Source organism: Cricetulus griseus, chromosome 4 (assembly GCF_003668045.3).
Source record: "Cricetulus griseus strain 17A/GY chromosome 4, alternate assembly CriGri-PICRH-1.0, whole genome shotgun sequence".
In the NCBI taxonomy this organism is placed as follows: Eukaryota; Metazoa; Chordata; class Mammalia; order Rodentia; family Cricetidae; genus Cricetulus; species Cricetulus griseus.
In genome coordinates this window covers 181827605-181845285 of record NC_048597.1, presented here as the reverse complement: position 1 = coordinate 181845285, position 17681 = coordinate 181827605, and the positions used below count along the sequence as shown (strand labels likewise).

The 17681-nt window shown below is 44.3% G+C and overlaps 1 protein-coding gene across 3 annotated transcripts in view; it reads right to left on the bottom strand.

The window, feature by feature from the left end:
- Myo1e (myosin IE) overlaps window positions 1–17681 on the bottom strand; it is a 197393-nt gene that overhangs the window by 101406 nt on the left and 78306 nt on the right. For all 3 annotated transcript variants that reach the window (XM_027411241.2, XM_035443792.1, XM_027411240.1), the window contains exons 2-3: window positions 16090–16233; window positions 4277–4366 (exon numbers count right to left, since the gene is read on the bottom strand). In XM_027411241.2, the coding sequence (XP_027267042.1) occupies window positions 4277–4366; window positions 16090–16233 (234 nt within the window). The remainder of the gene's footprint in view (window positions 1–4276; window positions 4367–16089; window positions 16234–17681) is intronic.

Sequence of the window (17681 nt, the reverse complement as noted above, 5' to 3'; positions counted from 1 at the left end):
GTGCCCTCTTCTGGTGTGCAGATATACATGGAAGCAGAATGTTATATACATAATAAATAAATAAATAAAATCTTTAAAAAAAAAAAAAAGGGTCTGCCAAGATTTGGGTATCACTTCGACCAGAATTCTAAATGCTGATGGTATTTTTTTTCCTCTCTGAGAGGCAAGTTGCTATGCTCCGGTCTCACTGGGGACTAAGGGGTATATCTATGGATGAGGAAGGAAACTTACAAGTTTTCCCCAAGAAGATGGCAAGGGATGTGGTTCCTCATAGGAATGAACTATTTGGTTAGTTTGTTTCCTTTTTAAGGTGGAGGGCTGCAGGTGACACACTACAATAAGAGAGTTTCCTGGGTATGTGAGAGGGTCTTTAGCTTTGGACAGATTTAAAAAACTAGAGACTGAAGAGATGGCTCAGTGGTTAAGAACACTGGCTACTCTTCCAGAGGTCGCAGGTTTGATTCCCAGCACCCACATGGTGGCTCACAACCTTCTAGAACTCCAGTTCCAGGGTATCTGATACCCTCCTCTGGCCTCTTCAGGCACTACATGCACATGGTGGTGCCCACACACACAAGCAAACAGATGGCTCATACACACAGAACAAAATTAAATTGGAAAAAAGGTCCAACAATCAAATTGTGCCCCCTGACTGACCTCATTCTGTCAGCTGATCCCAGCCCCGTTTCTTCAGTTGCTAGATACCAGCTTTCACCAAACCCTCAAAAATGAACAAAAAGAGCTAGCACAGTGGCATATACCTGGAACCCTAGAATTTAGGGACTTCTGCAAGTTGTTCTCTGACATCCACATGCAGACCACTGTGGCCACACAAGTAAACAGAAAAATGTAAGAAAATATTTTTAAAGCAAAAACAAAAATGCTTCATGTGGTGCTGGAATGGAGAAAATAAGACTCGATAAACTTGAGGCCTTGGAGCTGAATCTAGGGTGACGACACACTGTCCTGTCTCTGAGGGTCTCACAAGGTAAGTGTGAAGATGACCAGGACAGTAATTTTAAAAGATAAAAGATATACAATAGTATAAGAAAGGGCTGGAGAGATGGCTCAGAGGTTAAGAGCACTGACTGCTCTTCTAGAGGTCCTGAGTTCAATTCCCAGCAACCACATGGTGGCTCACAACCATCCATTATGAGATCTGGTGCCCTCTTCTGGTGTGCTGATATACATGGAAGCAGAATGTTGTATACATAATAAATAAATAAAATAATTAAAAAATAGTATGAGAAACAATTCGCTTAAAACATTTTTATATTTTCTTATATAGTGAAGGACTGAAGGAAGAAGGGCTGGCTAAGGACCTGCTATTTACTGCCAAGCTCTAAAGACTGAACCTCAGTGGTTCAGTGGTAAAAGGGAATGGGGGGAGTGGGTGAGACACTGCGTATAAGCAAAGTACTCATGTGTCCCCACCCATAGGGAACCACCTAGTATGAGTGGGGGGCTATCCTTGGGAATGCAGAACTCCTGACAGGGGTCGAGGTTATGTTAAGCCTGCCTTCACGGTGACAGCAGGAGGCCTGCTGGGACCTCAGGACATGGTCTCCGGTGGGCTTCTTCTACACAGACCACTGAATCAGAACTATGTGGAATGACTCTTTGAAAACAGGCAAGCAGAATACTGTAGGGAAGAAAAGAGGGTGAAGACTAGAAACGGGGGAGTGGAGAGAATGCTGAGTGGTGGAGGGAAAAGAGAAGACAAACTGTGCTGGCTAGCGTTATGTCAACTTGACACAGGCTAGAGTCACTGAGAAGAAGGAACCCCAACTGAGAAAATGCCTCTATAGATTGGGCTGCAGGCAAGCTTGGAGAGCATTTTCTTTATTAGTGACTGAAGTGGGAGGCCTGGTCCATTGTGGGAAGAGTCATCCCTGGGCTGGTGAGTTCTGGGTTCTATAAGAAAGCAGGCTGAGCAAGCCAGGGGAGCAAGCCAGTAAGCAACACCCCTCCGTGGCCTCTGCATCAGCATGTGCCTTCAGATTCCAAGCCTGTTTGAGTTCCTGTCCTGACTTCCTTCAGTGATGGACTATAATGTAGAAGTGGAAGCCAAATAAACCCTTTCCTCCCTAACTCGCTTTTGGTCATGGTGTTCATCATAGCAATGAAATCCTGACTAGGACCCAAGCCTTTCCCACTAAGGTTCCAAAACTGCTTAATGAGGGTCATTTATACTCCTCCCACCCCTAGACAGGGTCTCATGAGTTTCAGATTGGCCTCCATCTCCCTATGTAGCTGAGGATGACATTGAACTACATTGTACCAGGCCTGGTTTATTCAGTGTTGGGGGGTGGGATCCCACATTTTGTGCATAACAGGCAATCATTCTGCCAATCGAGCTAGAGCCCCATCTCTGGAGTCCTATACATTCAGCTGGGTTTCCCATCTTGAGTTTCACCAAGCCTCTGAGCTGGGTGCCTATGGAGCATTGAGTAGTCATCTCCTTTGATACTCCTATCTCTCAGTGGAGACCCCCCAAAGCCATTAAGACTCTAGTTTAACTCCTAGCTCAATAGCTTCGGGTAGATACTGCTCCCTTGGGCAGCAGCTTCCTCCTCCTCTGTGAAGTAGGGTGGATAATGTAATGCAGCAGTCATATGGACTGTTTTAGTATTGTTGCAAGCACATACAGTACCTAATACTCAGTAAAAACCAATTATATAACAGTGTTACCATGAACAATGAAAAAACTTTTTTTTCTTTTATGACATTTCTATACTGAGAACTCTTGAAAAGATAAACAATGTATAAGGGGGCTGGCACACGGTGACTCTTCAGAGAATGAGAAAGAAACATAGATCTGTGCTTGTGTGTGCTCGTGTGTTTGTGTTTGTGTGAGCTCTTCATGTTGAAGCCTTGCTGTTATTGGGGGAGGGGGAGTCAGCCCAGCTCCATGCCAGCTGCCCCAGGATCATGGACTGGGGTACTAGGGCAAGGTCCTTGTACCCCCCCCCATAAAGGCAGCATTATCAAAGGTCTCTCGTGGCAGCCTCCTTGGGCTCCGGCTACCAGCAGCATTCATCCGGCAACAATGGGGTGCACACTCGCTCTGGGTAAAAGCCTTCAATGGGATTTATGTGTTCTTTTGTTTGGCTTCCAGGGGCCAGGATTCATAAAGGCTCTGTACTTCTGCTGTGAAGAAAGAAAGAAGCAAGGAAAGAAGCAAGGAAGGAAGGAAGGAAGGAAGGAAGGAAGGAAGGAAGGAAGGAAGGACACGCAGAGGTCTAGGGCTGAGGGGTGTGATGAACTGCAGAATAAGACAGGTTGGCAAGGATTGCTGGTTTTGCTTTTAACCCACAGATGAAATGACTGTGGGGTGGGTCTGAATGGAGAGTTGTCACATTAATAAATGAAGTAATGAAGGATTCGCTTTCAAGCCATGGCCAAAGCTCACCAAGGGTTCTAATTCTCAAAGTTACCAGCATCTCATTTATTGTTTACCTATGACTGGCTTTATTTGTTTATTTGTTTGTTTAGGCTTTTTGAGGCAGGATTTCACTGTGTAGCCCTGGCTGTCCCAGATCTTTGTAGACCAGGTTGGCCTCAACTCACAGAGATCAGCCTGCCTCTGCCTCCTGGGATTAAAGGAGTGTGCCACCACTACCTGGCTGACTTTTTTAGGTGTGTGTGTGTGTGTGTGTGTGTGTGTGTGTGTGTGTGCACGCGAGCACTCGTGCTCACTCACTCGCTTGCACAGCATGTGTGTTCACAATTTCGTGTGGAGGACAGAGAACAACTTTGGGTGTTACTATCAGGAAGGGAGTTCAACTCCTTTGGGACAGGGTCTCTCACTGGCCTGGAGCTCATCACTAGGCTAGACTGGACAGTGAGCCCCAGGGACCCTCCTATCTGCCACTCCTCAGTGCTGAGATTACAAGCACACACTACTATGTATTGTATTTCCACCTGGGTTCTGGCCTGTGAACTCAGGCCCTCATGCTTGTGCCTATGGTGCCTCTGTGTTACTTAGAACTCTGAAGCACATGTGGAAGGCAGAAGACCACCCCAAACTCTGGGTATTGCAGCCCACTTAACAAATTCTATATGTAAATTAACCCACACATTAGTCTATATGCCTTTGAGCTACATGTTGAAGATCAGCCTCCAATTTAAAAAAAAAATCAAACAATGTCACTTATTTGACTTCCCCCAATATAATTCATAAGAAAATGCAAATGCTTTGCTAACTTCAAGAAAAACTATGAATAAATGACAAAATCCCTAAACACTACAGCAACTTGTTGAGTACATAACTTACCGCTCCTTGGTACATTTCAATTTCCTTTTCTCCAAAGTATGGCATCTGCTTGAAAGGGTTGACGGAGATTAATACAGACCCTATGTATGTCTGAGTTGCAACCTGGTTAAGGTCCATTGTTCACCTTCATAGAAACATGTTTTCCAGTCAGTCAACAGATGTTACAGAACATGTAAGGAGCTGCTGGATGGAAGGAAAGGCAGTGTGGACACTTTACAAACACTATAAAAGCAAAAGCAGTTATTCAATTAGCTCAGGTCTTACTCCTCCCCAGGAACAGTAATGAGGTTCATTATCAAGGTGCTGCAAAAAGAATCAATCATTATTCTACATAAACTAAAGCACATGCATTTCAGACTAGCAGCATGGAGAGCTAGGGTCCAACACACACACACACACACACACACACACACACACACACACACACACCCACCACAGGGTAAACCAGGTCAGTTCTCGCCCCTCTCCTGAAATGAGATGTTCTGCTTCCCCAGGAATGTGTACCTCTGGGGTAGTTGAACCACACATTAGTTTCCCCATTTAACAAATAGAGGGACCCTGAAGCTTAGGGAAACGAGAGGTACCAACCTTACCGGGGTTCTAATTCTCAAAGTGATCAACATCTCATTACTTTTACCCATTTACATTCTGAGCAGAAAATAACAATCCCACATAGGTACGGTTTAGAGGAGAATGGTATTATTTGGGGACCCAGGAAGGATTCTCTGAGAGGAAGTATGCACTGGATGGAAAGTTTTGGGGTTTTGTTTTTGTTTCAAGACTGGGTTTCTCTGTGTAGCCTTGGCTGTCCTGGGACTCACACTGTAGACCAGGCTGGCCTCGAACTCACAGAGATCCCCCTGCCTCTGCCTCCCGAGTGCTGGGATTAAAGTCCCGCGCCACCAACACCCGGCCAAGTTTTATTTTTTGTAACAATATTGTTTTTTAATTATTTTATGTAGGGTGGGAAGGGTCTACCATATTTGTATGGAGGCCAGAGAACTTCCTGGAGCTGGTCCTCCCCTCCCACCTTCTTGAGGCAGGTTCTCTCTTGAGGTTCCTGTGGTGCTGGCACTTCAATCTGCGTCCAACTTTTATGTAGGTTCCGGGAATCGAACTCAGGTCTTTCAGACTTTGCAAATACTTTTACCCATTGAGCCATCTCTTTAGCTCCCCTTAAAGTCTCACTTTGTATATGTGTGTTTGAAGTGGTGTGTGGATCTGGAATATGCACAGTGTCTGTACCCACGACCTATGCATGTGAAGAAGCCAGAGAAGGCAGCTGGGTGTCTTCCTGTCACTCTCTGCTTATTCCCTCGGACCAGGGTCTCTTATTGAACCTGGAGCTAGGCTGGACACCAGGAAGCCCCAAATGTCCTTCTGTCTCTGCCAGACACAGTGCTGATGTTACAGGCATGTGCAGCCATATCCAGCTTTTCTCACGGATGCTAGGGGATTTGAACTCGGGTCCACTGGGCTATCTCTCCAACCCAGTTTTATACATTTTAATGCATTCAAGTAAGAGGATGTTATTAGATTGCCCACCCTCTTCCCTTTACTCATTCAACAATCAACCGCTTTGTGTTGGTTGCTTACAACACACCAGGCACTTGTAGGTGCTGGGAATCCAGCAGCGAACAAAGAAAATAAATTAAGCATCTTGTCCCCACTGAGGGAAGAAAATCATAAAAAACTAGTCACCTCCACCACCACCCCCTTGGGTTTTTGTTGTTTTTCTTGTTTCTGAGGTAGTGTCTCTTGCTATGCTACTTAGGCTGGTCTCCACCTTTTGGGTTCATGTGATTTTCCTGCTTCAGCCTCCCGACTACTGGGATCTACAGGTGTGAACAACTGTGCCCCACTCAAAACTCAATCTAATCACTGAATTCGAAATATCTTCATTTTAACAAATAAATCACTGAAACTAAATTTATTTGCAAACAAACAGTTTTAAATAAACAAGGGATATAAAAGTGTGAGATTTCTCGGGGGCAGTGGTGGCACACACCTTTAATCCCAGCACTTGGGAGGCAGAGGCAGGTGGATCTCTGTGAGTTCGAGGCCAGCCTGGCCTACTAAGTGAGTTCCAGGACAGCCAAAGATACAGAGAAACCCTGTCTCAAAAACAAACAAACACAAAGCTGTGAGTTTCCTTCCTGGGGAGCCATTTCTATTCCAGGGATATATAACAGGGAGCTGGCTCAATCCCCAAGCTCTGTTCTATTCTCACCCCGAACATTATACTGGTAAGTGTCATGTGTTGTTTGAACTCAGAAGCTGGCTCTGGGTCCCCTACCCTGGTTTTAGACACAAGCATGTATATGTCAAGTGTCCTCAAAGACCCCTTATTAAAGAATGGGTTGCTGGGTTGGTACCCATACATGTGTGACAAGGGAGAGGACACAGCAAAACAGCCCAAGAGTAAACTCACTGTGCTGCTGGGTATAGCTAGCTGGTAAACTATTTCCAATAGTGATCACCATTGATATAAAAGTGATTACCATGGGGAAGAGGAAGCTCAATTGGGAACTATAGCCAACTACCTCAACTTCCCCAGTCAGTTTTTGATGGATGCTGTGCGCTCCTGGTTTGATGATACCATCTCTGTCTGCTTCTACTTATTCTTTTCCTTGGAAGCTTCACCCAGGCGATAATTCACTCAGCCTGGGAGTTTCTCAATCAAGAACACCAGCTGACTGCTTTAATGAGGCTTCCCCAGTTGATTTCTGATGGATGTTTTGAGTACCTGATTTGATGACATATGTCTGTTTATATCTATCTATCTATATCTATCTGTCTGTCTGTCTGTCTATCTATCTATCTATCTATCTATCTATCTATCTATCATCTATCTATCCATTCATCTATCATCTATCTATCCAACTGTCCATCCATCTATCTATCCCCCCTCACTATTTTACTCTTACTTGCTACAGGCTTAATAAATTCACTCATTCAAAACTGAAAGCACAGATATTATAGATCATTTTTCCAGACTGTATAGAACATATCTCTAAGCTGTCGTTAATGGATGATGGGGATAAACCAAGACCTACTTAGTTAACAGCCTTGCAATGGAAATTAAATGAAATAATCAATGGACAGCAATCAGCACCTAGATGCCATTCCTTCAACTCAAGTTCTTAGACACACACATTGATATCTCCAAGATCATAATGCAGGCGACAACTTAGCCCTTAGATGAGATGTGGAATCATTAATAGACAATATAAAGGGGTATGGATATGTCATGTAATTTACACACACACACACACACACACACACTGACTCCATTGCTTTTTTACTTCACTTGTTACTGACCAGAAAGACCTTCCAAGCTGAAAAATGAAAAGCTTAATAGTAGAGAAAGGGAAGTGATTAAATGTTTTCTAAATTACTTAATTTTAATTGTTTAAGAAAGATGCCTGTGGGGTTGGAGAGATGGCTCAGAGGTTAAGAGCACCCACTGCTCTTCCAGAGGTCCTGAGTTCAATTCCCAGCAACCACATGGTGGCTCACAACCATCCGTTATGAGATCTGGTGCCCTCTTCTGATGTGCAGATATACATGGAAGCAGAATGTTGTATACATAATAAATAAATAAATAAATAAATAAATAAATAAAATCTTAAAAAAAAAGAAAGAAAGATGCCTGTGACACTGTTGCCAAGACTTCATAATTGGTGACAAAACTGAATGAACACAGACATACTATGCGGTATGTGAACAACAATCCCATGATTCTAGTTAGGCAAGCTCTCACCCCTGGGCAATATCCCCAGCCCTTCATGCCCATGGCTCTTGTGAAGCTTGTGTTGCTATAAGAAAAGAAAATTTAAAGCCTTCTCAAAGACAACAGGCCAAGAAATTGCAGATCTGCTTCCCCATCTAGACAAGCTGGCTCCAGACTCCATGCTGTTGATTAAAAGGAAAACAAAGGACTAGGAATACAGGTCAGTGGGAGGAGCACTTGTCTGGCAGCATGAAATCCCAAGTTCTGTCCCCAGCACCCACATAAACCACATACAGGGTACCATGCCTGAGACTTCAGTACTCAGGAGGCAGAGATAGAAGTTCAAGGTTATCCTCAGCCACCTAGGGAGGTCAGCCTAGGCTAGAGACTCTGTTGGGTAGGTTGGGAGAGGGGAGCAGTGAGTAACATCCAACTAGCAAGTACTTTCATTGCTATTGTGAGTTGTCAGATTTAGTGAATACAAATAAAGGCTACCTCATCAAATTTGGGCATCAAGTAAACAACGAAAACATTTAAGTTATAAGTATGTCTAAAGTAACATTGGGGCCCACCTGTGCTAAAAGGTTACTTGTTTGGGTGAGACTGAAACATAACTGGGCTGTCCCTGTTTTGTTTACCCATCGACCTTACGTTTAAATCAGCAGTGCAAGAATTCGTGCAGGGGGATTGGAATGCTCCTCGCTTAGAACTAGGAGGCTTTGTCTACTCCAAAGCACACCTTAGGGAGCTGGAGAGATGGCTCAGCAGTTAAGAGCAACAGCAGCTCTTCCAGGGGACCTGGGTTTAATTTCCAGCCCCCACACTGCAGCTCACAACTATCTATAACTCCAGTTCTTGGGATCCAAGTCCCTCCTCAGGTATCAGGCAAACATATGGTCCACATACATGCAGGCAAAACACCCATACACATAAATTAAAATATAAATAAATAAAAATAGAATCTACCTTAATAGATTTTTTTTTTGATTTGGGTAGTGATCTAATAATCAAAACTGAAGGGATAAGGTTTGTCTCCCATTGGGATTCTCTTGCTCAATGGCTATACCACTCTTAGGGTAGGACCAATTTGAAGGCTGGAAGATGTCTACTTGAGGAAAAACAAACCAGGGAAGTCACGATCCTGCCACAGAGGACACTACCCCTTCCCTTCACAGCTAAGGAAATACAATGAATGCCACTTCCTCCTGGACAAATTGGTCATTGCCACAGGAGAACAGAGGCTGCCTGAGGACAGCAGCCAAAGGCACCGCCCACCCCTAAACCCTCAGCTAACTAATACATAGAACTCAGGCGAGTATGGGCTGAAAATGGAGCCATCGTTGTTTTAGTGAGCTTTATAGACAATCTCTCTTATGCTGTTCTAGGCCAAAGCTGAGGCAGTGACTCAAGTGAGAACAAGGGGACTCCATAGCATCTCCCCTAAGTTTCCCAGCAGGGTTCCCAAGAGCATCAGTATTTGAGAAGACTGATAAAAACAAAGTTTGATTTGAAAAGGTCAATGTGGAGGGGCTGGAGAGATGGCTCAGAGGTTAAAAACACAAGGTGCTCTTCCAGAGGTCCTGCGTTCAATTCTCAGCAACCACATAGTGGCTCACAACCATCTAAAATGAGATCTGACATGTAAACAGAATGATAGAGAGAGAGAGAGAAAGGGAGAGAGAGAGAGAGAGACAGAGAGAGCGAGAGAGAGACAGAGAGAGAGAGAGAGAGAGAGAGAGAGAGAGAGAGAGAGAGAGAAGAGAGAGAGAGAAGAGAGAGGTATGTGTCCTGATTCCTCACACTAAGTACCTACAAACATACCTACATCAGAACTGGCCAGAAATAACTTATTTCAAGGAAACAAACTCAGTTACTTCCAGTTGGAATTTGGCTTCATTGTGTATCTAAACAACTGGCTGGGTCTTTCTTAAGAGAGAGCTCAGGGCCCTGGTTGGGGGTGGAGCTTCAGAAAATGTCCCTCAGCACTCCTTCCCACACCTAATACATAATTCAGGTGTGCCTCAGGGGACACCATCAGGGCCATTATCTCTACATACACAATCTTCCACAGTAAAGGTGTGGCTTAAAGATATGAAACTATGATAGCAAATAAAAGCAGGGGAGGGGCACCTCATTTAATAGACATGAGAGGCAGGGGGAAAGCAGACAGGTCTTCCACTGATTGGTTCCCAGATGTTGGTCCATGCTTCCGTGAATGCTCATTCCCCTGCAGCACAAGTGACAAGGGAAATAAAAAAGAACAACACACTGAATTTTTCATGAGGCTCAATTCAGGGCTGGCAAGAGGACTCAGCCGGTCAAGACACTCACCACCACGTCTAATGACCTGGGTTTCATCCTGGAAACCCACATAAAGGTGCCAGGAGAGAATCAACTCCTGAAAGTTATCATCTGACTTCTGAGCCTTTGTGCCCCTCCCCCGATAATAATGATGAATTTAGCAAAGAAAGTTCAATTCATCTGGCATAAAGGACTATTCTTTGCATTTAGACCATTTCCTTCGACACATGTAGTGTAAGGTAGTCTTTTCTGGGATGTAGAGATAAGATGTACTTCTGCCTGCTTGCCTTATTCTTAACTTGAAAAATCATTTAGTTCTTATTTTTAAAGATGTGTCTATTTGTGTATATGTGTGCTTGTATGAGTGTACAGGATGCCCCTGGAGGCCAGAAAAGGGTATTAGATTCCCTGGAGCTGGAATCATAGTGACTTATGAATGAGCCCCAATGAGGGTGTGGAAACTGAAGGGGCCCCTGAAGGAGCAGAAAGCACTGCTAACTACTTTGCCATCTCTCTAGTCCCTTATTTAGTATTTTTTGTGATAGGTTTTCACGTAGCCCTGGCTGACCTAAAGGTTACAATGCAGCCAAGGATGACCTTGAAGGTCTGATCTTCCTGTCTCCATCTCTTGAGTACAGCGCTTGGTTTATGGGGTGGTGGGGATTGAACCCAGGGCTTCATGCACACTAGGGAGGCACTCTCCCAACTGAGTACGTGCCCAGCCCTCCATATTTGTGTTGAAGATTAGGCAAAGTTAAAAGCATTGTACTACTGAACTTGGTGACAGCTTGCAGTGATAAGCCAACCTCACTGCATATATTACTGGAAAGTGAAGGAAGGGGAGGCCACTAGCCAAAGTCCTATATTTGGAGAAGGTCTGAGCCAGAATTCAAACTTTTGGTGCCTGTCACAAGACCAATGTCTCACCCAGCTCGCTGTCCCCTCTGTGTGAACTGGCTGTCTCGGGCCAAGCTTCACTCTAAATGAGTAAGAGCACACTGCCTCTCGAAATCATTGGTCTGGCAGGACAGCCTGAACTCGTCATTGAAGGATTAAAAATGCCAAGCACGTTTGAGTGTGGTCTTTGAGGAAAAATGTTTAAAGACAGTTGGAGCAGGCAAGTGTGAAGTGCTTCACACAGGAATTCTCCTCAGCCAAGCTGCTGGAACGGATGGACGGCGGAGCGCTGCCGCTACAGCTCTTCTCTTTCTAAACTCCAGAACGTTCTCCCCTCACACATTTTAGAAAACAATTGTAAGCAGTGTGGCAGCCATCTCTAAGAACGAATGGTAAACTCAGCCTTCCTTTTGGGGGGGATAAATAGCTCAAAATGCCGGGCTTTATCGGCCAGACAATGTCAGCGTGTTCTAAGTGGATTTTGTTTCCTAATGGAGAACAAAGCAACTATGCTTGGCCTGCATGCATTAGCCACCAATTGCCCTTTGTGCTGACCTACAATACTAAACAGTGCTGGTATTATGGGTAGGAGAGGTAAAAGGCATCAGTTATATATATCGACATCTGTCTCTTTTGCCTTAACAAACACAGAAGAAACAAAGAAAGAAACCAGCTTTCATTTACAGGAATGCTATGCTACGGGTCATCTCTGAAGACTGAAGTGGTAAGGGAGACTGTGAGAGATGGAATGGCACATCCATCAGCATCACCAGGCCTCCTCAGAGCTGAAAGTGACTCCCTCCCACCTGCCGAAAGAAAGCACATTTATGCCGAGTGGGTAGAGATGTCTAAATCATAAAGTCATTAGTGGTCAAGTAGCTCATTTCCTTGGGAGAACACGCCATTAGTCAGTTATTGACTCAAAGGCATTCACTACCCCCACTCCCTACCCCGTTGAGTCATTAAAAAATTCTGCTGTCTGAATTTAAAAAGTCCTGAGAGTCAACAGATTTTCAGCGAACACTTAATACAAGGCATCCCGTGCCAAGAAATGTGCGGGAAAGCCAAAAATACACAAGGAGGGCTAGTGCGATTTGTTAAACACAAGAAAGCGCACGTGTGTATGTGTGTATTCGAGAGGGAGAAAGCTGTATGCCCACAGGAACTCGCCCTGGGTGGCAGGATTTCGGGTGGTTTAGTGTCTTTCCCTTTGCTAGGCTGCATTTCTTAAGTCATGTCAAATGATCATATACTGCTTGGAAGGGCTTTTACAATCTGTTCTCTGTAGAAAAGTCATGCTGTCTGTCTGCAAGAAGCTTCTGGGCTCTTACTAGAAAACAGCCGGTGAGGAGCAAGGCTGTCGGGATTGAGGCAACTGCTACCATCATTATTTTTGTCTTCTTTTATTCAGCTTATGGAAAACCACGTGTGTACTGGGTAGGGAGGGAAATGGCTCAGTGGGTACTAATGCCTGCTGTGAAAACAAGAGGGCCGGAGTTCAAATCCCCAGTACACACATAAAAGCTAGGCATGGCTGCACATGCTTGTAACCCCAGCACTGGGGAGGTAGAGACAGATTCGTGTTAGGCACTCCCTGGCTAACCATCCTGGCCAAACCGGTGAGCTTCAAATTCAGTGGGAGGCACTTGTCTCAAAAATAAGATGGAGAGCATTAGAGGAAGACATCCAGTGTTCTCTTCTGGCCTTCATATGCACATGTATGGGTACATGAACCAGCACACACGTGTGCATATCACACACACACACACACACACACACACACCACCAAACCAGCAAACAAACAAACAAACAAACAAACAAACCCACATTTCTCTGTACATAATTAAAAAACCAAGCCTACATTCCAAGACTTTTTGATCTTCCATTTAAAACAGTATCTAGATCGGGGATGTAGCTCAGCTGGTGGGAGCCAGGCAGTCCAGATCCACAAACCACACCCAGTCCTTTCTAACCTCATCTACCCATTTCCATGTGCCACCGGGTCTTTCACTTAACAGTTTTTTGATGGTGTTAAATCCAGATGAAAGGAACAAATTTCAGTTTGTGTGACCAGAGGAGACGAAAACTAAAAGTTCACACAACTGCTCCCATAAGGTTAAATTAAGGGACACAGAGCAGATGGTAGTGCAAGGGTCACTAACTGCTCTGGAAAGGTCTGGAAAGCAATTACTTTAGACCTCATGCGGTCAGATGGTCTATTTCAATGGCTGGGCTAGGCCATGGGACCATGAAAGCAACAGAATCTGTCACTGAACAAATACAGTTGTGCCCCCAGGGAAACTTCAGTTTAAAAAAACGATGGTGGGCAGGATCTGTCTGAAAGCTGCAGGCCACCGCTAACCAAGATGCTGTTTACTCCAAGTTAACAATAATGTCATATTGTAATGTGCATTATATCATCAAATTGCCATGTGCTGTTTGAGCTAAGCAGCTGTCTCCCCTTCAGCCCCAAGCATGTTATTGTCAAGTATCTTTCGAAACTACCTGTCCTGAGTCAGGTGGCTCCCTCCCTGACTCTTGGGGTGCACTGGAGCAGGGGTTGGGGGGATGATCAGCAAGCAGCTAAGGGTACTAAAAACACTGTGTCCTTGAGAAAATCTAGAAAGTAAACTATTTCCAACCTTATTATTATTGTTTATCTCATAATGTAAAATATCTACAGCAGGAACAAGAGTCTGGAGCTCAGTCTGGAGAAGCTCATCCATGGACAGAAGACCCAGGTTTCTGGGGATGTTCGTAAGGCCCCCAATTTGATACTATCTATCTACTGTTTTTTTGTTTTTGTTTTTTAATAGGAAATCTCACCCCAGGGGGCGATCTGCTCCACATGTGCCTCTCTTAGTCGGGAAAACTCCAGTTTCCCTAGTCAGTTTCTGTTGGGTGTTGTTAACTCTCAGTTTGATGATATCATCTATGCTCTCTCAGCCAAGCTACTCCAGTTGTCTCTGCAGGGTGTCCTGTGTGCCTGGTCTAATGTTTCATTACATATCTGATGTTTTTTCTTTATCTGCCACTTGCTACTTATTTTTCTACTTTTGCTTGCTACATGATTAACAAACTCACTCAATCAAAACCCAAACACAGCCAGGCAGTGGTGGTACACTTCTTTAATACCAGCACTTGGGAAGCAGAAGCAGGAAGATCTCTGTGAGTTCCAGGACAGCCAGGGCTACACAGAGAAACTGTCTCGAAAAACAATAACAAAAACAAACAAACCAAAAGCAGAGCTACTGTAGATAATTCTCTGGACTGTACAGAACAAATATGTGTGTCAAAATTGATTATTTTAAATGCTTATACCACATATCCAAGTACAGGAAGTGACAGACATGTTAGCATTATTTAATTATTCCATAATGTCCGCATGCATCAAAACATCACATCTTATCATCAAAATATTTATAGAGACTAGAAAGATGGCACAATGGTTAAGAGCTTGTACTGCTCTTTCAGAGGACCACAGTTCTGAACCTCTTATGGTCTCCTTGGGCACTGCACACACACACACCTGCACACACACACACACACACACACACACACACACACACACTTACAGAATTAAAAATAAAAAAATCTTGCTTGGGCCAGTGGTGTATGCCTTGAACCCAGCACTTGAGAGGCAGGAGCAGGCAGAGCTCTATGAATTCAAAGCAAGCCTGGTCTACATAGAAAGTTCCAGGCCAGCAAGGGATAATAATGAGACCCACAAAACCCTTTTAAAAATATACGAACAACTCATTGTTGTCCATTAAAAATTTAAATAATGCTATTGTAATGGTCAACAACCCCAAATATATATTTAGCCTTCAAAGGAGGGCATTAGGAATTTAACTGCACAAATATTTAGAAGAAATTCATTTTTTGGTCAGTGAGAAACAGCACAGTACTGTTTGTAATGGTTCAAGTGTCTTGAAGTAATGGGCATTGCCATAGGAGTATCTAGTGAGTAAAACACCTAAACACACCAGTGATAGGCCGGCAGCCAAGGCAGCCTGCAAAAGTATAGCTGTCTAGGTTTTGGTCAAGTAAGCATTGCAAAGAATGAAAAGAAGCCCCCGATGAGAAAAGCTCCTCAGGCATTCTGGGTGAAACCCAAGAAATGTTATGCCCTGAAGCACCCATGTTTCCCAGACACTGTACCATCGGGAGTCACCCCAGCATCAGCATTAAGCATCCTGGCACCAATGTACAGATAACACAGACCTTTTCATGGCTGGGACTAACCCGGGTGACAATTTCACTAATGGATAGTTGATCCAAAGAAAACTCCTGACTGCTGGAGGAACACCCTCTACAACCACAGTTCTCTTTTACCATGAAGTCAACACAAGTCTCCATGAGGTTTGTGTTCTGTGTTTTTAAAGCCCTATTATAAAACAGCATCTGGCAAGCTAACAGGAAAGCACGCCAGGCATTTTCAATAGCCAATTATCCCTTCTCATGTTTCCTTCAGTAAATATAAAGGTTCAGAAAAACCGGGGAGGTGGCCTTTCTATTCATGAGGTGATCTTTTTAAACCTTCGAGGTCTAGATGGTTTCTACCATGTCATCAGGATGCTACAGAACTTTGCAGAGGAGGACTTTGTCCAGGATAGGCAGAGGTCTGACACTTAGAATGTATGCTGCTGTAACTCAAAGGGACACTACTGGAGTTGCACTTTGAGCCCGTGAAATTCCAGGAAAACACTTCAGTCTCATCTTTGCCCTTGGAAGCACAGCACTCCAGTCTGGGAGTGAAAATACTGAGAGCCAATACTGAGAGCCAGCTCAGCCTTTCCAGAGGTTTGGCTCAGGGGCAGAGACCCACACTACTATGGAACTGTCCTATTCCAGGGGGTGCAAAGGAGAGGATAAAGGATACAAAGATGTAGTCGTCCATGTATCTCTTCTTCAGGTTCTCTACAATGGAGCTCTCTGTGATCTTGGAGAGTAGCACCATGTCGTCCACGCCACTATGCTTGACATTGTGACTCTGCCAATGGTACCGGTAGGCACCTTTGCTGCCCTGGAGACAAAAACACAAAATGGGTTAGGGTAGTTCATATTCTCCTGGAGTTTTCTAGTTTTCTAATACTCTCTCTCTCTCTCTCTCTCTCTCTCTCTCTCTCTCTCTCTCCCTCTCTCTAATATATGTATTTTCCCAAACAAAATGTATCATAAAGCACAGCAAAGATTTTGAGTTCTAGCCTTGCCACCTACAGATAAGTGGGGAAAAATCACCCTGGTCCAATGTACTATGAATATAGTACATTTTGTTTATTTGATAAATAATAATAAATAAAAAAAAAACACACAAAATGTATGAGACCTAGGGCACGGGGCTCTTTACCCTATGGCCTTTGAGTCAGATCTCAAAACACTTGACTTTTCCAGGGAAATTAGAAGAAGAAAGGCATTTGTTCTCATGTAAAACCATTGAGCAAAAAACCCACATGCAAACAGAAAAAGAAAAGGAAAGAAACCGGAGCACATGTGTAATCCTGACAAGACACAAGATTCTGGAGTATTGTCGTTTCATGTCAACACTTCAGGTGTCTTCACACAGGTGTCACGTACCATGCTAGCATGATGGACCAAGTAAGACTCAACCCTGCCCACACTGTGTAAGCGCATGACCTGAGGGAGTTTCAGCAAAGCAGGGAAAATTTATGGACAAGGGTATCTAGAAAGGCCAGCTGCTCAGACATGAAACCAGCATGAGAAAACAAAAGTAGAGACTCTGTGAGAGACAGGAGAGGTAGAAAAAAACAAGACGGCAGCTGTATTAACTTCCGTGGGGAAAATACATGGAGTGCTTTGTTTTGTCTGAGGGGGACACAGACGTAAAGGTAAGTCCAAGAGGCTCAGAGGGAAAAGCAATCATCAAAATCCAGCCAGGAGGAAGCCACCACCAGGAAAAGCACACCACACGCCAAGGGTTCAAGCTGTGGAAAGAGGTTCTAGAGAGTTTACCACCCATGCTGTCTAGTGGAGAGAAACTGTCCATATGATATATTTGGCTTTCCCAGAACCACACATAACATCAATTCTGCAAAATTACCTCAGATGTCACCATTCCCCTCCTTTGTGGCAAGAAGAGAGAACGGAAAGGCTCTGCCCACAGCTTGACTCACAGGGCTCCCATCATATGCCCAAAGCCAACCAGACACAGCCCAGGGTACTCCGCCTCTGCTTCTCTGGCCATCACACACACACACACACACACACACACACACACACACACACACACACACACACACACAGCTAAAAATGTTATTTTCTCTGTGAAAATGTAAACATGATTGAGGATAACAGAAAGCCATCGATAAGCAGCTATTTAATGTCTACAAAGAACGAGGGATGGGGAGATTGGTGCCATAGTATGCATGCTCATGCAGACCCTCAAGGTAACCTGTGTCACGTGGACAGCCACCAGGTCCACTGGCTCCTCTCCATCCCACAGTCCTGTCTGCT